At 45.7% G+C, this 25984-nt stretch overlaps 2 protein-coding genes and 1 long non-coding RNA gene across 3 annotated transcripts; 1 reads left to right on the top strand and 2 right to left on the bottom strand.

The window, feature by feature from the left end:
- Positions 1-1912: 1912 nt before the first annotated feature.
- LOC134577646 (uncharacterized) lies at positions 1913-4616 on the bottom strand. The gene is made up of 2 exons (XR_010086052.1): positions 3619-4616; positions 1913-3117 (listed from the first exon to the last, which is right to left on the bottom strand). It is a non-coding gene; the product is annotated as an uncharacterized LOC134577646 (long non-coding RNA).
- A 472-nt stretch (positions 4617-5088) lies between these two features.
- On the bottom strand, positions 5089-12479 carry LOC134577644 (uncharacterized). Its single transcript, XM_063436504.1, has 3 exons — positions 12185-12479; positions 9350-9998; positions 5089-7397 (listed from the first exon to the last, which is right to left on the bottom strand). Exons 2-3 carry the CDS (start codon positions 9988-9990, stop codon positions 6353-6355), a joined length of 1686 nt encoding a protein of 561 aa, XP_063292574.1. The 5' UTR covers positions 9991-9998; positions 12185-12479; the 3' UTR covers positions 5089-6352.
- A 21-nt stretch (positions 12480-12500) lies between these two features.
- On the top strand, positions 12501-17624 carry LOC134577643 (interferon-inducible GTPase 5-like). Its single transcript, XM_063436503.1, has 3 exons — positions 12501-12700; positions 15486-16135; positions 16413-17624. Exons 2-3 carry the CDS (start codon positions 15489-15491, stop codon positions 17548-17550), a joined length of 1785 nt encoding a protein of 594 aa, XP_063292573.1. The 5' UTR covers positions 12501-12700; positions 15486-15488; the 3' UTR covers positions 17551-17624.
- Positions 17625-25984: the final 8360 nt, after the last annotated feature.

The raw sequence follows: 25984 nt of genomic DNA, 5'->3' as shown, positions 1-25984 counted from the left end.
CTGAACAATAACCTGGCGCAAGTTGATATATGCCATTATATTTTGCTCCTCTTATTACCTATTGTTACTTGCCTTACATATTATTCTCTCCTCTCACACCACTCACCCGGGAGCCTCCCAAGGCTCACTCTTTACTTAAACTACGAGATGTTATCGTTTTTACTATATTATAATCAATACTCCATAAGTTAAGTCTGCCACAGCTATTGTTCTGCCTGCCTACTAGACTAACTGGATAGATACTTATTTTGTATATTTTCATTTCTTTTGTTAACTCATCTGGCTATACTTGGTTTTAGCAGGTTTACTTAACAAAAAATTGTGCCGTTATTGAATGCCATGATATTGCTTACTCTGTATTTTTCATTATCTCGTACCTGCTGTTGTGGCAACACAAGCTTGTTTGTAACTTTAAGCACTCCAAAAAAATACATAAAAAAGGTGATAAAATGTACCTTATTTCCAGTCGTCTTGTTGATATTGAAAGGTACCTAGTAGAATATCTTTAAAATAATGTGTCAGTATGTAAAATAAACTGGATAGTGGGCTCTCCACATGTTAAATGTGAATTTGACACACTAAACAGCCAAAGGAATGTTTGAACAGGAGGTAAACATAAGCAGCATCGTAATGTCAGGTGTATCAACAGATTGCTCCATAAACTATTAACGGTCTCAATTACTGAGCTGTGCGGAAAAATGTATCGTACGTGTTCGCTTCTAGCACACCATCGCTTGAAATTCATTCATGGTGAGAAAATGCTTCATTTTCAAATCTTTACACACATATCTGGAATTTGAAAGGTTAAAAATTACAATGCCAATCAAAATTCTGGCTGCCTGAGGAACAATTAAGGATACGTCCTTGTAAAAGGCTGACCCTGGGCACTGGTGACCTCTCCTCCCCCGTCGACGTGAGCTCCCGTGTGGAACGGAATGCGCATGTGCGCCAAGTGCCGCGTGCGCATTCAAACAGTCCATAGGAAAGCATTTCTCAATGCTTTCCTATGGACGTTCTGCATGCTGGATGCGGATTTTGCATCCAGTGTCGCAGATGCGCCTCTAGCGGCTGTCAGGAAGACAGCCACTAGAGGTTGGATTAACCCTGCTATGTAAACATAGCAGTTTCTCTGAAACTGCTATGTTTACATCTGAAGGGTTAAAACCTGAGGAACCTGGCACCCAGACCACTTCATTGAGCTGAAGTGGTCTGGGTGACTATAGTGTCCCTTAAAAGGAACACTATAGTCACCTAAGCAACTTTTGCTTAATGAAGCAATGTTAGTGTATAGATCATGCCTCTCAGGTTTCACTGTTCAATTTACTACCATTGAGGAGTGAAATCACTTTGTTTCTGTTTATGAAGCCCTTGTCACACCTTCCCTGGCTCTGATTGACACAGCCTGCATGAAAAAAAACAAACTGGTTTCACTTTCAATCAGATGTAATTTACCTTAACATTTTTATCTCTTGCTCTGTAAATTGAACTTAATCACATACAGGAGGCTCTTGCGTGGTCTAGCAAGCTATTAAAATAGCAGGGTATAAGAAAATCTAAATTAAACAGAACTTGCAATAAAGGATGGATAAACATTAGATGACTCTTTACAGGAAGTGTTTAGGAAGGCTGTGCAAGTCACATGCAGGGAGGCGTGACTAGGGTTCATAAACAAAGTGATTTAACTCCTAAATTGCAGATAATTGAGCAGTGAGACTGCAGGGGCATGTTCTATACACCAAAACAGCTTCATTAAGGTAAGGTTGTTTTGGTGACTATAGCGTCACTTTAATTTAACTACAATTAATTTTATAACCATGGGGAAAAATAATAATATGATTAAACATAGTCCACATTTGACATTGACAGGCAGAGCCATAATATATGTGACTGTTCTCTCAAGTTACACTGTGTGTTAGGCATCCATTTTACTTTATTCAAATACAACAGCTTCACATTATGCACAGTTCTTTACACAATAAACAGAACAATAAATATAACAGTGTTACATTAAGTACAACTGGAGTTCCAGTAAACATTTCCAGTAAGCATTGAGTCCTAAGAGAAACAATTCAAAGATTGCTGTTTCACAGGGCTTACACTCTAATTGACTAAGAGTAGCGTGTAGATGCAGTCAAGATCAAAAGTGTCAGAATGGTTAATGCAAAAAGGAAGGTGCACATGCAAGTGCAAACAATTATACAAACGCTACACGCTTAGATGTTCTCATATCAAAGCACATACAGTATTCCATTTACGTTAGCAAGATAACATTCATCTCAAGTGACAAAAACAAACAAAAAAAACGCTTTAACAGTATGTTAGATTAAAGGAAGCTATGGCGTTAGTAATACACACATGTTCCTAAGGCTCTAGTGTTACCCCACCTATTTAAGTGTCTGTCCACAAACGCCCCCCATGAGGGTTTTTAAAGCTAGGTATGTTTTACTTACCCCTACTCCCTTGCTGTGCTGGTCTTCCCATGCGCTTCCAGGGCTGAGATACAGATTCTTTATCTCAGACAAGCCAATGATTCCCCGAAGAGAAGCATTGGGAGGCTAGTGCGCATGTGCAGCAAATCGTCATGCTGCGCCAATCAGATTGTCTCTACGAACAGCACTTAATTGAATAACAGTTTTGGACTCGGTTATTGCAGTCAAAGTGCCTCTAGTCGCAATCAGGAAGACAGCAATGTTTTACATTGCAGGTTTAAAACGACAGGGGTACTGCACCTACAACACTTAAGTATTGTGAAACCGCATAGCGTGAGGACATCCAGCGTCACTTAGGCGATCAACAGTCATCTAAGCACCCGGAAGTCCCTCTAGTGGCTGTCTAGTAGAAGGCCACTAGAAGAGGAGCTAACCCTAGCAGGTAGTTATTGCAGTTTTTCAGAAACTGCAGTAATTACCTTTGTATGGTTAAGGGACATGGGACATTGCACCCAGACCTCTTCAATGAACTGAAGTGGCCTGTGTGCCTACAGTTTCCCGTTAATGATAAACTATACACAACATAAGGCTACAACATTTTCTACCCATTCTTTTAGTTTGCTGTTGAACAAAGAGTGGCGGTATGAGGATTTCACAACACTAGAAGACTTTTACTTAAAGGACCACTCTAGTGCCAGGAAAACATACTCGTTTTCCTGGCACTAGAGTGCCCTGAGGGTGCCCCCACCCTCAGGGACCCACTCCCGCCGGGCTCTGGGGGGAGGAAGGGGTTAAACTTACCTCTTTCTCCAGCGCCGGGCAGGGAGCTCTACTCCTCCTCCTCTTCTTCCTCGCGACGTCATCGGCTGAATGCGCATGCGCGGCAGGAGCCGCGCTCGCATTCAGCCGGTCGCATAGGAAAGCATTCATAATGCTTTCCTATGGACGCTTGCGTGCTCTCACTGTGATTTTCACAGTGAGAAGCACGCAAGCGCCTCTAGCGGCTGTCAGTGAGACAGCCACTAGAGGCTCTGGAGGCTGGCTTAACCCTCAGAATAAACATAGCAGTTTCTCTGAAACTGCTATGTTTATAAAAAAAAAGGGTAAAAGCTAGCTGGACCTGGCACCCAGACCACTTAATTAAGCTGAAGTGGTCTGGGTGCCTAGAGTGGTCCTTTAACTGCGTTACCGTAGATCATGTTGAATGTCAAGTATTATTTTAACCATTATTAAAAACACAACAAGATGCAAAGTTCATTTAAGCGGGGGTTTAATATATACTGTTGCACAGACAGGCTAATAAAGAGCCTAGCATTAATTAAAAAATAATTAACTGCTGCTAAGTAATTGGTAATTGCTGTTAATGGGAAGTACTGCGGGATATATTCGGCAAAGCTCCTGTCATTTATTTTGTTATATGTGTTCCTTGGGATTTTCAGTTCCATAATCGCGAGACAGATACCTATTTATAATAAATTATAATAATCTGTATCACAATGTCCACGTTCTAAATTTGGAAACCGTATTCAAGTCATTAGGTTAGGAAATAGTACAATACACAATTAATTTGCTTTCCGCACAACATGTATTTGTTTACTGTATTTTTAGGCCAGAGTTGAACTTGACTCAAAAGTTTACGGCCTAAATATTTTTTCTAAAATGGCCACATTTTACAATTTAGCAAATACACGTCCGTTTCCTAAATAAAAGACCAGGACTAATACTAAGAAAGCTGCTTGTAGAACACTAGTTATGTAGTGGTATTTTCCGGTTAAATATAATATTATTACATAGTAAGCAGAAATTGAATGCGACAGAGTAAGTAACATACACTACAGCTCTTCAGTGTCTAGGTGATATCCTCCAGTTTTATGTCAAACTGTTTATTAGTTAGGCTCAACTCTATAGGAACACTATAACTTTAAAAAATAAATATATTAAATTCAGCCCCCCCTTTAAATCAAATAAATTAAATAAGCCATAAAACAAGCCCGCCCAGTCTTCTCTCGACAGCCATTTCATTCATCTCTACTGAAATTATCAAAGTAGTTGATTTTGGTCTAGTCTAGGTGTTCCTAACCCAACTCAAGTACCCCCTACCAGTCCAAGATTAGTCCAGGATTTAGGGATTACCCTGTTGTGCCTTAAAGGACCACTCTAGTGCCAGGAAAGCATACTCGTTTTCCTGGCACTAGAGTGCCCTGAGGGTGCCCCCACCCTCAGGGACCCCCTCCCGCCCGGCTCTGGAAAGGGGAAAGGGGTAAAAACTTACCTTTTTCCAGCGCTGGGCGGGGAGCTCTCCTCCTCCTCTCCGCCTCCGTTCCTCCCCGTCGGCTGAATGCGCACGCGCGGCAAGAGCTGCGCGCGCATTCAGCCGGTCACATAGGAAAGCATTCATAATGCTTTCCTATGGACGCTTGCGTGCTCTCACTGTGATTTTCACAGTGAGAATCACGCAAGCGCCTCTAGCGGCTGTCAGTGAGACAGCCACTAGAGAATTAGGGGGAAGGCTTAACTAATTGATAAACATAGCAGTTTCTCTGAAACTGCTATGTTTATAAAACAATTAGTTAACCCTAGCTGGACCTGGCACCCAGACCACTTCATTAAGCTGAAGTGGTCTGGGTGCCTAGAGTGGTCCTTTAAGTGTTTTTTTATTTTCTTTCTAAAAACACCTTAGACACAACTGGGTCATCCATAAATCCTGGACTGTTAGGGGGGTACTTGAGGACTGGGTTGGGAACCACTGGTCTAGTCCAATGCACCTCATAAAGAAACATTGGGGATCAATGGCGTACGTGTAGCAATCACTGCGTTCTTCTAATTTGGATGCTTCTCATAGGCAGCATGGAATTCATTAACAGCATGTGGTGGTACCATGCTGGTGTTGATGCTAAAAATGACAACTTTTGCTCTTTGAAGGTCTTTGCGAGTAGGCACCTCCTGTGGCTGGCAGTCTGGTTTTACCCAAATGTAAACATTGCCATTTCTTTTATATTGTAACAAAAAAAGGGACAGAGCCTATGCACCAAAACCACTTCATTAGTATGAAGTAGTTTTGGTGTTTAAAGTGTTGCTTCAACACTTCTGCATTACCATTGTCAGTTTGGTCCAAACTGTACAGCAGTGATAGTCTGAGATTGCTGGGCCTCTCTTACTGACCGCTTAAGTAAAAATTTAAATTTAGATTTTCTCTGCAAATACAGATTAATTCATAGAATATCTGAGATTAGTAGCGCAGTGTATACATGCAAAGCACATCTGTCCCATTAAATGAGGGCTAAAAGACGGTCTCTGAGTGCAAATCGAACTATAACTACTACCAGCTTCTCACAGACGCTTGTTTTGTTGCGGCCAGCTAAACGCTAAAACATAAGATGCAACATTTGACTTCCGCTGTTTCCTATAAGAAAATGCTTTACTCTGCATTTATTTATATCCCGAAAATTGCAAGAGATATGGATTTAAAAAAAAAATAAAGAAAACAATTCCTTCTTGTTACTTTATAATTGAGCATAAATTGGCCTCTCTCACAAAATAACACTGGATTCTACTATATGGGATCAACTTAACTCTGAAAGCTAAATAGGATTTCACACAATGGCAAATCACTATTCAATTACTAGATACACGCTTATCTCTTATAAACGAAAGGAGCATCAATAAGAATTCCAGAATCCCTTGCTAATTTTCATTGCATCGGATAACCACCAGATTCCTATTGGCTGCAGGGTACCTTATTCCAGCCAACAGGAAACAGTGTACATTGACACAATTTCCCAAATGTTAGAGAGGCAGAGTTGTTTATCAGATAACAATCCGATTATAGTGTTAGCATTTTTAAACTTTAATATTATGCAGAGTGCTAACTGTGGCCATGCAGACTATATTGTGAGAAGATACTGGAACCAACTGTAGAGTGGTCACACACAGGGCCAATGACAAGTAGATTTGTGTTCTTGGTTCATTTTTCGCTTGGCACACCCTCGGAGTAGCACCCTTTCTGCGTCTTCTGCCATCCCCCAAACGCTCTCGACCAGAAGCCTGTACATGCGTTCTGGTGAGAGTTTTGTGGGGATGGTGTCTCCTCCTAGTAATGGGATGTAGCTCCAGACTAATGCGGAGAGAGACAGAGGCAGAGATACCATCTGGAGAAGTTGCTCTTCACTTGGGTTATGCAATAGTTGGCACCGGACTTCAGATCGCAAATCTTCTACAGGACAGCCTGTTATCTGAGCCATACGTTCTAAAGCCTCATCATCGAGGCCATAGCGGGCCTTGAAGTTAGAGAGGACTGTGGCTATACAGGTCAAGGCTTCTGGGAGATTCCCATCAGATGCCTTCATACAAACCTCCAGGCAGGTATCATATATGCCCATCATTAGCTTTCTGCGCTCTCTCCTTACCAGCTGCAAAATAATGGACGGAAGGGAATGCAAGAGCCTCTCTCTTACCAACAAGGGTACTCCTTTCTCTAAAGCAAGCCTCAGACCTAGCAAATCGCTATCCTCATGGCCTGCCCTTTTCCCAGGTTCTAATGGGACGTTTGCATCCTGATCTTTAACCCATTTGCCATCTCCACCAATCAACATGCAATGTTTGCCCGCTGTCACCAATGATTCTACAAGTGTGGCCCGGGAACTTGGGTCAAGTCCCGTGCCCACAATAAGATAAACATCACAGTCTTCCTTTTGCAGGTGGTCTATGTACTGTTCCAATGGCAGTGGTGGGTTACCAGGACCCGGAAGGCACCTCAGAACAAAGCTGGAAACTGGGGGTTCAGACAGTGCATGAAGAATACGATCAGTATCACCTCCAGTCACTCCTACCACAGCAGGCGCAGAAGGAGGGTTATCCAGGAAGTTGACGAGCTGTTGAGAGAACTCTGCCAGTCCCATTTTATCACATGGTACTTCAAACAGTGCAACCAGATCCGTGCATTGGGATTCAGGGGTGTAATTCACGGACCTGCAAATATGGAGTTTACATGAAAGAGGTCACAATTAGGAATTATGCCTGTTAGCAAACTGTTACATTATGTGTTAAATTAACTTATTGTACACTTTAAGCTTGTTCAAGCAGGTTTTTCTTGTCACTTTTTATTTCTGCTCACATTTATTTGTCGAATACCCAATGTACGGGAGGACATTCGAGACTGACTGTACATATTCTTGTATGGCCATGGGAAGCACGACTTCCTCCAGTGATGTATTTAAAGGGACACTATAGTCACCTGAACAACTTTAGCTTAATGAAGCAGTTTTGGTGTATAGAACATGCCCCTGCAGCCTCACTGCTCAATCCTCTGCCATTTAGGAGTTAAATCCCTTTGTTTATGAACCCTAGTCACACCTCCCTCCATGTGACTTGCACAGCCTTCCATAAACACTTCCTGTAAAGAGAGCCCTATTTAGGCTTTCTTTATTGCAAGTTCTGTTTAATTAAGATTTTCTTATCCCCTGCTTTGTTAATAGCTTGCTAGACCCTGCGCAAGAGCCTCCTGCATGTGATTAAAGTTCAATTTAGAGATTGAGATACAATTATTTAAGGTAAATTACATCTGTTTGAAAGTGAAACCAGTTTTTCTTTTTCATGCAGGCTCTGTCAATCATAGCCAGGGGAGGTGTGGCTAGGGCTGCATAAACAGAAACAAAGTGATTTAACTCCTAAATGACAGTGAATTGAGCAGTGAAATTGCAGGGGAATGATCTATACACTAAAACTGCTTTATTTAGCTAAAGTAATTTAGGTGACTATAGTGTTCCTTTAAGTGAAGGAGAGGCACTATAGCTACAAACTTATGAGAAGAACACGGATACTGAGGACTATAATGCATCCTAACTTATGGAAGGGGCACACATTTTTAAGACGTTGAAGCGCTGAATAAAAATTAAAAAAAAAAATGAATTAGCAGAACTAAGGCTAAAATAACTAAATTAAACTTAAAAAAAAAAATTACCTTTTTCAACTTGCCCTTATTATCAGCTTGACTAATTTTGGTCTAAGTTTTGAAGGCTTACGTTTCAATTCACAATTTAGGGGTTGTTACAATAAATTTGTAACCACAATTGTTATTTGGGAATTTACTAGCCAATTCAAAAGTACTTTTAAATATTTTCCACAAATGCGAACAGTAATAATATATATATAAATGATAAAAGTATAATATGGCCTGTGAGTGGTGTACACAGATCCCCTCAACTCCCTGGCTGTTTAACCCCTTAAGGACCAAACTTCTGGAATAAAAGGGAATCATGACATGTCACACATGTCATGTGTCCTTAAGGGGTTAAAGGACCACTATAGTGCCAGGAAGACATACTCGTTTTCCTGGCACTATAGTGCCCTGAGGGTGCCCCCACCCTCAGGGACCCCTCCCGCCGGGCTCTGGGGAGAGTAAAGGGTTAAAACTTACCTTTATTCCAGCGCCGGGCGGGGAGCTCTCCTCCTCCGATCCTCCCTTTCGTCTGAATGCGCATGCGCGGCAAGAGCTGCGCGCGCATTCAGCCGGTCTCATAGGAAAGCATTTACAATGCTTTCCTATGGACGCTTGCGTGCTCTCACTGTGATTTTCACAGTGAGAATCACGCAAGCGCCTCTAGCGGCTGTCAGTGAGACAGCCACTAGAGGATTCGGAGGCTGGATTAACCCCATTATAAACATAGCAGTTTATCTAAAAAAAAAGGGTTAATCCTAGAGGGACCTGGAACCCAGACCACTTCATTAAGCTGAAGTGGTCTGGGTGCCTAGAGTGGTCCTTTAAAGGCAGCCGTGGAGTTTGACCTGCAATGGTGATTGTAATGTGAAGGAGGATGATTGCCATTTATATTCCATCTACCGGGGTGCAAACATGGGCTACATTTTGCTTTGCATTAAACAACTCTGCATGCAATTTATATACAGCATCTCTAGTCTCCTACCGTGTCCACTGTAGAATTTCTGTTTCCAGATAGTCCACCATGATTGAAAAATCAAACATCTGAGGTTCCAGACAAGACACTAGGAATACATTGTTACCCTGCAACCCTGTTTCTACAATCTGACTCACTAGTCTGTCTCTTAACCCTTGAAGTGCTTGGCCTCTCCAGTAGTTTTTCCCTAGCTGTCTCTTTTGTGTGTGCAAGGCAAGGTCCGTGTGAGTCTGGACAATAAAGTACGGCCTTCCAAGCTTCTTCAGGGCTTCGAGAAGCTGCAAATCAGCATCCGTTACAGACTCCCCAAGGGTCACCACCACACAGTCTACCGTAGCTAACTTAATGCCATCCAGGTAAAGAGGGATTGAGTCACTAGGTTCGTACCCAGCATAGTCAAGGAGAGCCACATTAGGTAAAGGTGGGTAGGGATTGTGGGTGACCCCGTGAGACCCCTCCTCTCCCTTGAAATATGAATCCAGGAACCCAGGACTAAACTGCTCTGCCTGTTGGCTAAGCTCCCGTACAAGGGTGCTTTTCCCAGATCCCTTTGGTCCAATAAAAGCAACAGTGACACTTAGTGATTCAGGTGGAGTAAATGAATCCGGAGGTCCAGAGGAACACTCTGTAGAGATCTGGGAGTCTTCCATGTCTGGACCTGCATTAAAATATAAAATAAATAAATTATCAGTAAGGAGATATAGACTGATCTGCAGTGGTAAGAGGGAGTATATGAGATAGGGATAAAGTGTTAAACTAGAAGGGGTGCTGGTTGGAGGATTACAACAGGTTTTCCAGATGTCGTTAAAGATTAGTAGATAAATATATAGTGGAAGTTTGTGCACAAAGAGATGCAAATGTACAAATACAACATGTTTTATTTTTAAAAATAGAGATGGCGAGGCATACAGAGAGGGTATTGGTAGAACAGATCAAATTTGAGATAAATGGAAAATAATAAAGTGATGAAAATAGAGAATTAGTAATAAATGGAGAAAGGCAGAGAGGAGTATAGACAGACCAGTATAGAGAGGGAGTGGTATAGACAGGGTGCAGTATAGACAGGGAGCAGTATAGACAGGGAGAGCGAGCAGTATAGACAAAGAGAGCAAGCAGTATCAACAGCGTATCAGAGCAGTATAGAGAGGGAGTGGTATAGACAGAGCAGTACATAGAGGGGTAGTACAAAAGAGCTGTATGGAGAGGGGCAGTATAGACAGGGAGCAGGATAGAGAAGGAGCAGGATACACAGAAAGCAGTATAAGGAAGGAGCCACATAGACAAAGAGCAGTATAGAGAGGAATAGTATACTATAGTAGTATAGTATACAGAGAGCATTATAGAGAGGGGGCAGTACAGGCAGGAAGCAGTATAGACAGAGAGCAATATAGAGAGAGGTAGTATAGACAAAGAGCAGTATAGAGAGAGAACAGGATAGAGAGGGGGCAAAATAGGCAGGGAGCATGATACACAGAAAACAGTATAGGGAAGGAACAATATAGACAGTGAGCAGTATAGACAGGGAGCAATGACGAGGGGTAGTATAGACAGAGAGCAGTATAGAGAGGGGTAGTATAGACAGAGAGCAGTATACAGAGGGGGCAGGATAGAGAGGGGTAGTATAGACAGTGAGCAGTATAGAGAGGGGTAGTATAGACAGAGAGCAGTATACAGAGGGGGCAGGATAGAGGGGGCAGTTTAGGCAGAGCAGGATAGGGAGGGGCAGTATAGACAGAGCAGTATACAGAGGAAGCAGTATAGACAGAGCAGGATATAGAGGGGCAGTATACAGTGGGGGCAGTATAGACAGAGAGCAGTATACAGAGGGGGCAGGATAGACAGAGAGCAGTATACAGAGGGGGTATAGACAGGGAGCTGTGTAGAGAGGGGGTAGTATAGACAGAGCAGGATAGACAGGGAGCTGTGTAGAGAGGGGGCAGGATAGAGAGGGGGCAGTATAGACAGGGAGCTGTCTAGAGAGGGGCAGTATAGACAGAGCAGTATACAGAGGGGGCAAGATAGAGAGGGGCAGTATAGACAGGGAGCTGTGTAGAGAGGGAGCAGTATAGACCGAGCAGGATAGAGAGGGGCAGTATAGACAGAGCAGTATACAGAGGGGGCAGTATAGACAGAGCAGGATATAGAGGGGCAGTATACAGTGGGGGCAGTATAGACAGAGCAGTATACAGAGGGGGCAGGATACAGTGGGGGCAGTATACAGTGGGGGCAGTATAGACAGAGAGAGCAGTATACAGAGGGGGCAGGATAGAGAGGGGGCAGGATAGACAGAGAGCAGTATACAGAGGGGGTATAGACAGGGAGCTGTGTAGAGAGGGGGCAGGATAGAGAGGGGGCAGTATAGACAGGGAGCTGTCTAGAGAGGGGCAGTATACAGAGGGGCAGTATAGACAGAGCAGTATACAGAGGGGGCAAGATAGAGAGGGGCAGTATAGACAGGGAGCTGTGTAGAGAGGGAGCAGTATAGACCGAGCAGGATAGAGAGGGGCAGTATAGACAGGGAGCTGTGCAGTATAGACCGAGCAGGATAGAGAGGGGCAGTATAGACAGGGAGCTGTGTAGAGAGGGAGCAGTATAGACCGAGCAGGATAGAGAGGGGCAGTATAGACAGGGAGCTGTGCAGTATAGACCGAGCAGGATAGAGAGGGGCAGTATAGACAGGGAGCTGTGTAGAGAGGGGCAGTATACAGAGGGGGCAGGATAGAGAGGGGCAGTATACAGAGGGGGCAGGATAGACAGGGAGCTGTGTAGAGAGGGGGCAGTATAGAGAGGGAACAGATACTGTTAGAGAATAAACAAATAAAATAAAAGGCACTATTTACTCACTGTGTGTATCAGTGCTGGGTATACAGCCGGTTGGGGTATCAGTGCTGGGTATACAGCCGGTTGGGGTATCAGTGCTGGGTATACAGCTGGCTGGTTGGGGTACCAGTGCTGGGTATACAGCCGGTTGGGGTATCAGTGCTGGATATACAGCCGGTTGGGGTATCAGTGCTGGGTATACAGCTGGCTGGTTGGGGTACCAGTGCTGGGTATACAGCTGGTCGGTTTGGGTACCAGGCCTGGATGCAGGGAGGAGACTCAGTGACACTGCATGAAAACAAAGACACGTGAGAGGGGGGAGCCTGGCCGTGTGTTATACCGAGACTGCCAGCTGTATATAGAGACAGCCTGCCTTATACCGAGACTGCTAGCTGTATACAAAGACTGCCAGCTGTATACAAAGACTGCCAGCTGTATACAAAGACTGCCAGCTGTATACAGAGACTGCCTGCTTTATACTGAGACTGCCAGCTGTATACAGAGACTGGACAGGCCTGACTCCAGCAATAGACGTCTGCTGTAAGTAAATAGACGATAATATACCCCCTGTCCCACCTTGTACTAACCTATAGACCCCCCTGCCCCACCCTGTACTAACCTATACACCCCCTGCCCTACCCTGCACTTACCTATAGACCCCCCTGCCCCACCCTGTACTAACCTATACACCCCCTGTACCCACCCTGTACTAACCAATACACCCCCTGCACCCACCCTGTACTAACCTATACACCCCCTGCACCCATCCTGTACTAACCAATACACCCCCTGCACCCACCCTGTACTAACCTATACACCCCCTGCACCCACCCTGTACTAACCTATACACCCCCTGCACCCATCCTGTACTAACCTATACACCCCCTGCACCCATCCTGTACTAACCAATACACCCCCTGTACCCGCCCTGTACTAACCTATACACCCCCTGCACCCATCCTGTACTACCCTATACATCCCCTGCACCCATCCTGTACTAACCTATACACCCCCTGCACCCATCCTGTACTAACCAATACACCCCCTGCACCCATCCTGTACTAACCAATACACCCCCTGCATACATTCTGTACTAACCTATACACTCCCTGCACCCATCCTGTACTAACCTATACATCCCCTGCACCCATCCTGTACTACCCTATACATCCCCTGCACCCATCCTGTACTAACCTATACACCCCCTGCATACATTCTGTACTAACCTATACACTCCCTGCACCCATCCTGTACTAACCTATACATCCCCTGCACCCATCCTGTACTACCCTATACATCCCCTGCACCCATCCTGTACTACCCTATACACCCCCTGCACCCATCCTGTACTAACCAATACACCCCCTGCACCCATCCTGTACTAACCAATACACCCCCTGCACCCATCCTGTACTAACCAATACACCCCCTGCACCCATCCTGTACTACCCAATACACCCCCTGCACCCATCCTGTACTACCCTATACATCCCCTGTACCCATCCTGTACTAACCTATACACCCCCTGCACCCATCCTGTACTAACCAATACACCCCCTGCAACCATCCTGTACTAACCTATACACCCCCTGCATACATTCTGTACTAACCTATACACTCCCTGCACCCATCCTGTACTAACCAATACACCCCCTGTACCCGCCCTGTACTACCCTATACATCCCCTGCACCCATCCTGTACTACCCTATACATCCCCTGCACCCATCCTGTACTAACCTATACACCCCCTGCACCCATCCTGTACTAACCAATACACCCCCTGCACCCATCCTGTACTAACCAATACACCCCCTGCATACATTCTTTACTAACCTATACACTCCCTGCACCCATCCTGTACTAACCTATACATCCCCTGCACCCATCCTGTACTACCCTATACATCCCCTGCACCCATCCTGTACTAACCTATACACCCCCTGCATACATTCTGTACTAACCTATACACTCCCTGCACCCATCCTGTACTAACCTATACATCCCCTGCACCCATCCTGTACTACCCTATACATCCCCTGCACCCATCCTGTACTACCCTATACACCCCCTGCACCCATCCTGTACTAACCAATACACCCCCTGCACCCATCCTGTACTAACCAATACACCCCCTGCACCCATCCTGTACTAACCAATACACCCCCTGCACCCATCCTGTACTACCCAATACACCCCTGCACCCATCCTGTACTACCCTATACATCCCCTGCACCCATCCTGTACTACCCTATACATCCCCTGCACCCATCCTGTACTACCCTATACATCCCCTGCACCCATCCTGTACTAACCTATACACCCCCTGCACCCATCCTGTACTAACCAATACACCCCCTGCACCCATCCTGTACTAACCTATACACCCCCTGCATACATTCTGTACTAACCTATACACTCCCTGCACCCATCCTGTACTAACCTATACACCCCCTGCGCTCCAGCATGTACTAACCTATACACCCCCTGCACCCACCCTGTACTAACCAATACACCCCCTCTGTCTCTATGAGGAGATGCTGATTGGCCAGGGCTGTGTTTGGCTTGTGCTGGCTCTGCCCCTGATCAGTCTCAGACAATCCTATGGTAAAGCATGGTGATTGACTCAGAGAATCACGTCTGATGATGTCAGCCAAGCAGGCAGATCAGGGGCAGAGGCAGCAGCTGCCGACTTGAATACAAGTAAAATTTTACTATGTTTAGTTGGGCCAGGGGGGTTAGATGTTGTTTTTAACACTATAGGGTCAGGAATATATGTTTGTGTTCCTGACCCTATAGTGTCCCTTTAAGATAAAGCTAAAATAAATACATTAAAAATAGCATCGGACAAGTAATCCCATATAGGGGAGAGAAATAATTATTAGATAGCAACAAGCTAGAGAATATATAATATAGAGAATATATATATATATATATATAATAGTAAACCCATTATGATAAATCAGTAAATATAGAAAACAATGCAGAATACCAAATTAGTAAGTCCATAAGGGCTACAATAGACATAGCCACTCAGTTGTAGTACTTTGTTCAATCTAGTCTGCAGGCTCATGTGTATAACAAACAGGAGACAAAGACTGAACAGCTGGATGCACCCATAATATGCTAACCCAAATGCACGCTGCACCACATCCTTTACTCTGTGTGCCGTCGTACACTAACCTATATACACTCTATGTTGTGAATCTCATCTTCAGCTCCCAAACTTCTCTGGATCAGGCAAGAGTCTCTGGTAGTCAGCTTATGTAGCACCTTCCAGCCAAAAAGGTGCTGTTTAATCTTTATCATTGTCTTATTTTCTTTAAGGCCATGGCATCATTGACTGAAGTGAGCTTTTCTGCTGTAGACCTCAGCATAATTGAGACTTCTGTGACAGATCATTCCTCGTTGACCTCTCCTGAAGATTGTTGTGAATTTTCAATTGCGGTTGCAGGAGAACCTGGCGTAGGTAAAACTGTATTGATCCAGTCTCTTCTTGGCCTCAATGAGAACAACCAAAATTCAAGAGCTGCTTCCTTGCACCCAACCCGAGCTGGTGGTCCGTTACTGTACCTTGATCCTTCCCACCCTGGACTGACACTGTGGGAATTGCCCTTAGAGGATGGGTCTCCTGAGAAATGGATCTCAGAGGCTGACCTTTTGTTGCTGATCACAGATGCCCAGTTTTCACAAAATCACGTTAACCTGGCCCACAGTGCCCTTGCCCAAGGGAAGAAGCTCTGCCTTGTGCGCAGTAAAGTTGACTGTGATTTGCACACACTGAAAAGAAGGATGAAAGATATGTACAGACGGGAGGATGTGCTATCATCGTTGCAAACAATCACCTTGCAACCTTTTTGTGACATTATGAAGGAGAAGGTCCCACAGCTGTTTTTGGTGTCTGGCTTTGAACCGTTTAAACTGGACACGCCAAGGTTGAAGGACGAAATTGAGAAGACATCCACAGAATGTGGCAGGTATGTTTCACAAGTGATTGTGTTAGAAAATATTTCAGGACAGGAGACTGAAAAACTAATGGAATAGAGTGGTATGATTTTAAGTTAGTCTTCCTTGAGGGTCACAAAAAATAATTTCTACATTACCATAGGTGGTATTAAGTAATTAACATGAGGTTTATTTGCAAAAGCCCTTATTTATTTTATTTTCCTCTCTTTATTTATTCCACTTACTTCCATTTGCCCTTCTCTCTTATTATATTAATCTTTGTTTCTTTTTTTATTTACTCTACTCCAGGCCACTTTCTCTTGCCCAGCAGGGTTATGAGATAATAGGGGACAAAGAGATTGAAGAGCTTCAGTCTGCACTGGAGAGAGGAGGCATCTCAGAGATGGTTCGATTCATACAGACAAGTCTGGACACTCTTCTTGATACCAGATTTAATCTTGCCCTAATGGGTGGAAATTCAGACTTTCGTCACTCTATTTTGAATGCCCTTCGTGGAGTAGAAGATGGGGAAGAGGGTTCAGCTCATGGAGGGAACCCAGAATGCCCAATTGAGTATCCCTGTCTTAAATACCCCAAAGCCAGTTTGTGGGACCTACCTGTCATGGGAAATCTTGAATCACAGCCAAAGAAGTACCTCGAGAGTGTGCATGTCGGTCACTACGATCTCATATTCCTTCATCTCACTCCATGGCAAGATGCAGCACACAGCTACACATCACTGGTTTCCGAGCTCAAAAAAGAAGGGAGGAAGGTGTTTTTTATACAGGAGTGTGAGGGAGAAGTAGTGGAGCCCTTGCTTAGAATAGTAGGAGATAAAGAGGTCTTTGTATTGCTCCCCTCTAAGCTTCCAGGGCCGGAGTTCCATCGGCTGCTGGGAAGCATTGAAATCCAGCTTCCCAGACAGAAATCTCGTGCTTTTATGCTCTCCCTCCCCAACCTATCTGCTGAAGTCATTCAGAAGAAGAAAGAGGCACTTGCTCAAGAAATATGGAAGGTAGCCTTACTCTCCAGCCTTGTAGCCACTGTCCCTGTCCCTGGAGTGGGTGTTGCATGTGACATGTCTTTGTTGACAGCACGCTTGGACACCTACCGGCAAGAACTAGGGCTGGATGCCAGTTCGCTGGCCTCTCTGTCACAGAGTTCAGGAGTTCCAGTGACCACTCTAATGTTAGAGGTTCACAGCTCGGCAGGGAAAGGTGTGAGCCGAGAGCTTGTGGGGAAAATGCTAGGCTCTGCCACAAGTCTTGGATTAGAAATTGCTGGGGTTATTCTTCATCGGTTTCCCCTCTTGGGTCATTTGACCTCTGGAGGTATCGCTTTCCATGCTAGCTACTTAGTGCTGAGCCGTGGTTTGGAGGGAATGTCAGAGGATGCCCAGAGAGTGCTGGCAAGGGCATTAGCTTCTGATAAGTTCCTCACCATTTAAATAGTGCATTAAAGTGTCCCTCCTACAAACATACCACTCCCCTAAAGCTGTCCTGTATGCAATATATATATATATATATATATATATATATATATATATATACATACATACAATATATTAGAGATGGCACCCTAAAGTTTTTTCCTCCTTGCTGTAAAACTGTTTTTTCACTTAAATCCGTCCAGTTTTGAGACTCTTTATAATTAACAAGTGCAATATACACAAGACAAACTGTAAAAGATAAATACTGAATTACTGTCATGTAAGTAATAAACTTTAATTTAAAATTTCTCTATCCAGAAAAAGCAAGCAACAGTTTTTCCTTTGAAATCCATTCTTGGGATGACGCATGCAGTGCGGTAAGAAATATAGATGCCGGGCAACAATATTTACTGTATGAAGACATTTAAAGGAACACTAGTCACCTAAATTACTTTAGCTTAATAAAGCAGTTTTAGTGTATAGATCAGGGGTAGGCAACCTACGGCACTAGTGCCATGCACTGCACTCAAGGCTGCTACAGTGAAACTTCAGATATCTGCTTATATGAAAAGGTGGTGAAGGTCAATCCTCAATTTATGCATTGCAGGATATAGAGTAAGTGATCTCAGATCACTTGCTCCCAGTACTTGTGAATGGGAATCCACACTGTGGTAGAGCAGCCCACAGTGGATATTGCAGCTCCTGCCCTTCACCTGTACCTGGCCAGCCTGGTCCCCACTGGAAGCCAGGGAAGCCACCCACACTGCTAGATATACACAGAAATGCCTAATAACCTTTGCCTCATACAAATAATACGAACAGCCCACAAACAAACATACATACAATCTGCACAAACGTAACCCGCTAATAATCCACATACATGCACACAACCCCGCAGCCTCTCACATGCAATACCCCAAACAGCCCCCACACATACACACAATGTGGCATATCCATCCACACACACAATTCCACAAGCAGCCCCCATACACAGCCCACATTCATATGTATCATACACGATACCACAAACTACTCCTGAACATATACAATATAATAGCTCATATACGCACAAATACAATGATACAAAGCAATTACAGTATAAATAACACAAGCAGAATACGGCAGCATACACACCTCAATTTAAAAAAAATAGGACCGGCATGCTACGGGACATCACAATCCTATATCGGCACTGTGCTGCTAAAAGGTTGCCTACCCCTGGTATAGATCATTCCCCTGCAATTTCACTGCTCAATTCACTGTCATTTAGTAGTTAAATCACTTTGTTTCTGTTTATGCAGCCCTAGCCACACCTCCCCTGGCTATGATTGACAGAGCCTGCATGGAAAAAAAAAACTGGTTTCACTTTCAAACAGAAGTAATTGACCTTAAATAATTGTATCTCAATCTCTAAATTGAACTTTAATCACATACAGTAGGCTCTTGCAGGGTCTAGCAAGCTATTAACATAGCAGGGGATAAGAAAATCTTAATTAAACAGAACTTGCAATAAAGAAAGCCTAAATAGGGCTCTCTTTACAGGAAGTGTTTATGGAAGGCTGTGCAAGTCACATGCAGGGAGGTGTGACTAGGGTTCATAAACAAAGGGATTTAACTCCTAAATGGCAGAGGATTGAGCAGTGAGGCTGCAGGGGCATGTTCTATACACCAAAACTGATTCATTAAGCTAAAGTTGTTCAGGTGACTATAGTGTCCCTTTAAGCTAAAGTTGTTCAGGTGACTATAGTGTCCCTTTAAGCCTAATGTAATAATTATTACATTCTTTTGGCATTATAGAAATCTGAATTCCCCCTAGAGTGCTAGCAGAATTTGTATAAAGACCCCTAGGTAAGTTGTTGACTATTTATATATTTTATTTTCCTAGTTTCTGTGTATTATAAAACTGGTATTTGTGTTTTTATTTAATGTTAGAACCTGTATGAATGTATTGCAAAACAATATATATTTAATGAGCACTAATATTTTAAATCCATTTCTCATCATTCTGCAAACGAACAAAAATAAATGACAATGTAAAATTGCACTTTTGTTTTTTCATTCTTAAGCTGTAATCTATATAAAATATTGCTGATTTGTTTTAAGTTATTATGCTAGATATACATACCATGTTTAAACTGTTTGTTTCACGAACAACAATTAAAAAAAAATGGTTAATTTTTTGTTGTGTTGGTTTGGGATTTTTGTTTGTCTTTAAAGAATGGTCTTCGTGGCATAGGTTAAAGGGAAAGCCTTAAGGAGAAAATGCATGTTTTGCTTATAGTGAAGCATGGTGGATCACAGTGATCACATTTTAAAAGCTACAAAAACAGACTTAAAAAAAAAAGATATTGGTAAATATATATAAAGTATACCCTCTTTGAATTCTAAGGTTTTACATATCTGGACTTAACAATCATCTGTTTACAATACATATTACGCTGTGTTTACAAAACACATATTACACCATGTCATGCCAAAATGGATAAGCCAGGCATAGGCAACCTTCGGCTCTGCAGATGTTTTGGACTACACCTCCCATGATGCTTTGCCAGCATTATGTGTGTTAGAGCATTATGGGGGATGTAGTCCACAACATCTGGCGAGCCGAAGGTTGCCTATCCCTGGGATAAGCCATGTGTGAAAAACTAAGTGTACCCTTACTGCTTCCATACGAATTAAGAGGCTAAATAGCAGACGGGTGCTGATGATCAGATGCCCTTGATGAATGATCATAAGCAAGTGTGGCCACCTCTAATAAAGCCAAAGTTTTAGCAGTTTGGTGGTCTGGAGCATTCAGCTGTGTGTTAACACAATGCCAAGGAGGAAAGACATCAGCAACGGTTTGAGTAAAGCAAATGTTGCTGCCTATCAAACTGAGAAGGGTTATAAGGCCATTCTAAACCATAATCTATCATTTTACTGTGAGCAGGGGCGAACTGAGAACCCTCAGGGCCCCCGGGCAAAATAAATCAAGGGCCCCCTTACAGGCCCCACCCATACTCCGCAGCAAGCGCCACCCATGTCCCGCCTCCATGCACCGCCTCCAGCCACACCTTACACAATCTTTAGACACAAGGAACAAAAGTGCAATAATCCCTTCAAGGCCCCAGTAGAGACTACAATTGAGGGCTAATGGGCCATGGAGGGGGGTCTTTCTAGCAGAGGCTATCTCAGTGTCCTTTAGAGAGTGTGTTAGAAAGAATCCCCTCCAGGCCCTATTAGAGACTACAATGGAGTCTAATAGGCTTGGAAGGGGGTCTTTCTAACAGAGGCCATCTCAGTGTCCCTGCTGGACACAGTCGCCTCCAGGCCCCAGTAGAGACTACAATTGAGGGCTAATGGGCCATGGAGGGGGGGAGCATTCTAGCAGAGGCTATCTCAGTGCCCTTTAGAGAGTGTGTTAGAAAGAATTTCCTCCAGGTCCCATTAGAGACTACAATGGAGTCTAATGGGGCCTGGAGGGGGGTCTCTCCAACACTCTGGTTCCTATTCACAATATAGCAACACAACATAGCTCGCTGATACCTAGGCCAAGTTGGCTCCTCTTACCTTAATTACTGTTGCTGGCTGGCAGGCTGTGGGCTTGCTGGCTACTGCCGGCAGGCTGTGGGCTTGCTGGCTGCGGCTGGCAGGCTGTTGGCTTGCTGGCTGCGGCTGGCAGGCTGTTGGCTTGCTGGCTGCGGCTGGCAGGCTGTGGCTTGCTGGCTGTGGCTTGCTGGCTGGCAGGCTGTGGCCTAACTGGTGGCCTGTGAGCTGGCTGGCTACTGGCCAGCCTGTGGGCTGGCTGGCTGGCTGGCCGGCCTGTGGGCTGGCTGGCTTGCTGGCTACTGGGGCACTTGTAGATTATTTAAAGAAATAATCCATGCACAATAACCACTACTGCTCTGTGTAGTCGTTATGGTGCCAGGAGGGCCGGGCCCCCCTCCCAGAGTAAGTAGTCAAACCATTTAAGAACAGTTTGACAACTTACCTGGGGTCTGCTGGGATATGAGGCTGTAGTAGGGCATAGGAGCAGTGGTGCAATGTGTAAGGGGTGCAGTGTGTGTGAGGGGGTGTAGTGTGTGTGAGGGGGTGTAGTGTGTGTGAGGGGGTGTAGTGTGTGAATGTGTAGGGTGTGTGGGGCAATGTGTGTATGAGGGGGCTGTGTATGTGTGTGGCAATCTTAGTATGGGGGGCTGTGTGTGTATGGGTGGGCAGTGTATGTGTGTGTGTGTGTGTGTGAGAGGCAATGTGTGTATATGTGTATGGTGTGTGTGGGGGCAGTGTGTGTGTATGGGGGGCAGTGGTTGAATGTGTATGGTGTGTGGGGGCAGTGTGTTTATGGGGCTAGAGTTCACTCTCACCACTGCGACCACCAGGAACCCCTGGTGGTCACAGTGTTGAGAGTGAACTCTAGCCCGCAGCTCCAGGGCTAGAGTTTACTCTCGCAAGAGCCGTAACGTTGCCGTGGTAACCGCGGCAACGATCTGTGCTCGTGCAAGAAGGACCCAGAGGAGCTGCAGGCTGAGCTCCCGGGTCCTCTCTTCCTCCCTCCCCTGCCGGCTGCCCGCACGGTGCCTGCGGACAGGGGAGGGGGCAATTGCCCTCCTCTTACTCCCCCCTCTTCTTACTCCTCCCTCTTCTTACTCCTCCCTCTTCTTACTCCTCCCTCTTCTTACTCCTCCCTCTTCTTACTCCCCCCTCTTCTTACCTCCTCCCCCCTCTTCTTACCTCCTCCCCCTCTTCTTACTCGTCCCTCCCTCTCTTCTTACTCCCCTCCCCCCTCCCCCTCTTCTTACCCCCTTCTTACTCCTCCCCTTCTTATTACCCCCTTCTTACTCCCCTCTCTCTTCTTACTCCCCCTCTCTCTCTTCTTACTCCCCCTCTCTCTCTTCTTACTCGCCCTCCCTCTTCTTATTTGCCCTCCCTCTTCTTACTCGCCCTCCCTCTTCTTACTCGCCCTCCCTCTTCTTACTCGCCCTCCCTCTTCTTACCCCCTCTCTCTTCTTACCCCCCTCTCTCTTCTTACCCCCTCCCTCTCTCTTCTTACCCCCCTCTCTCTTCTTACCCCCCCTTCTTACCACCCTCCCTGTCTCTTCTTACCACCCTCCCTGTCTCTTCTTACCACCCTCCCTGTCTCTTCTTACCCCCCCTCCCTGTCTCTTCTTACCCCCCCTCCCTGTCTCTTCTTACCCCCCTCCCTCTCTCTTCTTACCCCACTCCCTTTCTCTTCTTACTCCCTTTCTCTTCTTACCCCCCTTTCTCTTCTTACCCCCCTCCTTTTCTCTTCTTACCCCCCTCCCTTTCTCTTCTTACCACCCTCCCTTTCTCTTCTTACCACCCTCCCTTTCTCTTCTTACCCCCCTCCCTTTCTCTTCTTACCCCCTCCCTCTCTTCTTACCCCCCTCCCTCTCTTCTTACCCCCCTCCCTCTCTCTTATTACGCCCCTCCCTCTCTTCTTACCCCCTCCCTCTCTCTTCTTACCCCCCTCCCTCTCTCTTCTTACCCCCTCCCTCTCTCTTCTTACCCCCTCCCTCTCTCTTCTTACCCCCCTCCCTCTCTCTTCTTACCCCCCTCCCTCTCTCTTCTTACCCCCTCCCTCTCTCTTCTTACCCCCTCCCGCTCTCTTCTTACCCCCCTCCCGCTCTCTTCTTACCCCCCTCCCGCTCTCTTCTTACCCCCCTCCCGCTCTCTTCTTACCCCCCTCCCGCTCTCTTCTTACCCCCCTCCCGCTCTCTTCTTACCCCCCTCCCTCTCTCTTCTTACCCCCCTCCCGCTCTCTTCTTACCCCCCCTTTCTCTTCTTGCCCCCCTCCCTTTCTCTTCTTGCCCCCCTCCCTTTCTCTTCTTGCCCCCCCTCCCTTTCTCTTTCTTTTTACCCCCCCTCTCTCTTTCTTTTTACCCCCCCCCCCTCTCTCTCTTTCTTTTTACCCCCTCCCCTGTAGCGTGGCCGAGCTGCTCTCCGGTCCGCGGTGCCCGGCCGGAGTGATAGGAAGGTGCACACTGAGTGTGCACCTTCCTTTCAGTCCGGACGGGTAAAGGAAACAGAAACTCCTGTTCCGCGCGGAACAGGAGTTTCTGTTTCCTGTACCCGGCCGGACTGACAGGAAGGTGCACACTCAGTGTGCACTTTCCTATCACTCCGGCCGGGCACCGCGGACCGGAGAGCAGCTCGGCCACGCTACAGGGGAGGGGAGGTGAGAAGCTGCAGCCGCCTGAGGCTCTTAAGAGAGCGCTCAGGCGGCTGCAGCATTTAAAGGGGTGGCCGGGCCCCCTGATGGCGGGCCCCCCTCCGGGCCGGGCCCTCGCACCATGTCCAAAGTGCCCGACCGGTCAGTCCGCCCCTGACTGTGAGTTTATTCAAAAGTGGAAACCATTCAAGGTTGCCAATCTTACCAGGAGTGGACGTCCAAGCAAATTCACCCTGAGGTCAGACCGTGCAATGCTCAGAGAGATTTTAAAAAAAAGAGTTACATCTCGGACTCTACAGGCCTCAGTTAGTATGTTAAATTTCATGATAATACAATTAGAATTAGACTGAACAAGTATGGCTTGTTTGGAAGGGTTCTCCCTAAAAAGAACATGGCAGCACAGCTTAGGTTTGCAATGTTGCATCTGAACAAACCACTAGACTTCTGGAACAACGTCCTTTGGTCAGGTGAGACCAAAGTGGAGATGTTTGACTATAATACACAGTGCCACATTTGTCAAAAACCAAACACAGCATACCAGCACAAACAACTCATACAGACTGTCAAACATTGCTCATGCATAAATCCCAATATGTGCTTCCTCTGATTCTTGTATCTTCCTGTAAAACTTTAATTTCTTTGACTCATTTCATACAGGATGCTGCATTAATAGGCAATTTACACAAAAGGAGAACTTCTAAAGTAAACACACTTTGTGAGAATGTTTTTGCTCAATATATTAAATATCTCAGATTTTTATTATCTGTTGGTTTATTTATTTATTTATTTTTTCGCCCTAACGGTTATTTTGAAACTTATGAAATCTTTTGGCAAAACAATGGATTTATACATTCTTCATCTCAGTGTTCTGTCACTCTAAATTTGGCGATCTTCTGAAATGTAAATTTATGCGAAAACTTGCAGAATTTACTATAAAGAAAAGTTTTTACAGATCATGCCACTTTGATGACTACTTCTAGAACACTTTAATAAATATGATCAAAATATAGACAATGGGGCGGGGCCTGACCTCGGAGCAGAGCAGCCGCATGGTTCCACAGCTCCTGCTCCCGAGGGTGATATTTACCCATCAACCGACTGAAATACGCTCCCACAAGCACAAAACCGGCTACCAGGAGCCATACCAAAACTAGGCTGATTCCTTGCTGACCCATGCCACGCGGCCCCTGCGGCCTACAAGCCTGATCAGCGCGGGAGAGGCGGCCACTCCCCCGCCGCTGCAATTGATGTAGACTCCTGAGAAGGGCACCTGTTCCCCCCCCTCAGACCGGTGGGGGTTATCCCGGTCCAAGCAGAGACAAACCTCAACTCCCTGCACAGAGTAGCCTGGCTGAAGCAGCACCCACGCGGCTCAAGATGGCGGCCAACTACCCAGTCACGAAGCATGATACAGGGGTACTCGCCCCAGACTGGGAAACCAGATTCCTGGAAAAGTTCAACGACATCTGCCAGCGGTTTTGGAGGAGAGTGGAGGCACGGAAGCAGCAGCTGACCATAGTCGCCCCTGAGTCACACCCGACAGGCGGAGCTCTGGCGCGGCGACCTACTCCCAAACGGAGGATCAAGCGGCCCCAAACACAAGCCTACAGACCGCGTAAGCGGAGGATTTACCGCCACCCGAGATCACGGTACTTCCACCTTACAGCGCCAAGCCGGCGGACCCCTCCTCATCAAGCACGGGACCCCTACACAACCCAGGCGGTAAGGGTGAGAGGGCATGGAATAACCTAAGACCCACTGGGACTGTCAACAACACCCCTTCCCACTGCCTACTACCGCCACACTTAAGGGTAACCATGCCTCCTCCTGTAGGAATGGGCTAAAGCACCCGGCAGCCAGACGGCAGGAACTCCACAGACTTACCGGTCTCCCGAGACAATACCCTGCCAGCTCTACACGCTGGGTCGAACTATGACTCCAACTCTCATGACTCTTAACAAGTGGCCAACACACAGAGTATTGGTTGCCCCCTAGCCACCACAGGGTTTCCCCCTACAGAGTTGTCTATAATACCCTATGTTTTCCCCTACCTAGAGTAACTAATGGCAATCCATGTACCACCTTATCTAACCTACCTGCTTAGACTAGTCTGCTACCTATGTTATATTGCTATTTGTCTCATCTAACTCCTGACAGCCAGGTCTACCATGCCGTCCATGGCAAGCGCACAGGTTGTAGCTCTCTTTACAGCTTCATAGTTCCCGTATAACAAGCGCTGCCTCTTATTCGCCTTACGAATATATGACTAGCCGCATGCACCCG

Source organism: Pelobates fuscus, chromosome 11, assembly GCF_036172605.1.
Source record: "Pelobates fuscus isolate aPelFus1 chromosome 11, aPelFus1.pri, whole genome shotgun sequence".
Taxonomy (NCBI): Eukaryota; Metazoa; Chordata; class Amphibia; order Anura; family Pelobatidae; genus Pelobates; species Pelobates fuscus.
The sequence above is the reverse complement of the archived record's forward strand: the minus strand, read 5'-3'. Positions and strand labels throughout refer to the sequence as shown.

Bases quoted from the DNA above. Each gene is read 5' to 3' on its own strand.
- LOC134577643 (XM_063436503.1), top strand. From the start codon at position 15,489: ATGGCATCATTGACTGAAGTGAGCTTTTCTGCTGTAGACCTCAGCATA. The intron at 16,136-16,412 runs GTATGTTTCACA...ACTCTACTCCAG, and splicing joins ACATCCACAGAATGTGGCAG to GCCACTTTCTCTTGCCCAGC.
- LOC134577644 (XM_063436504.1), bottom strand. From the start codon at position 9,990: ATGGAAGACTCCCAGATCTCTACAGAGTGTTCCTCTGGACCTCCGGAT. The intron at 7,398-9,349 runs GTAGGAGACTAG...CCATATTTGCAG, and splicing joins GAAATTCTACAGTGGACACG to GTCCGTGAATTACACCCCTG.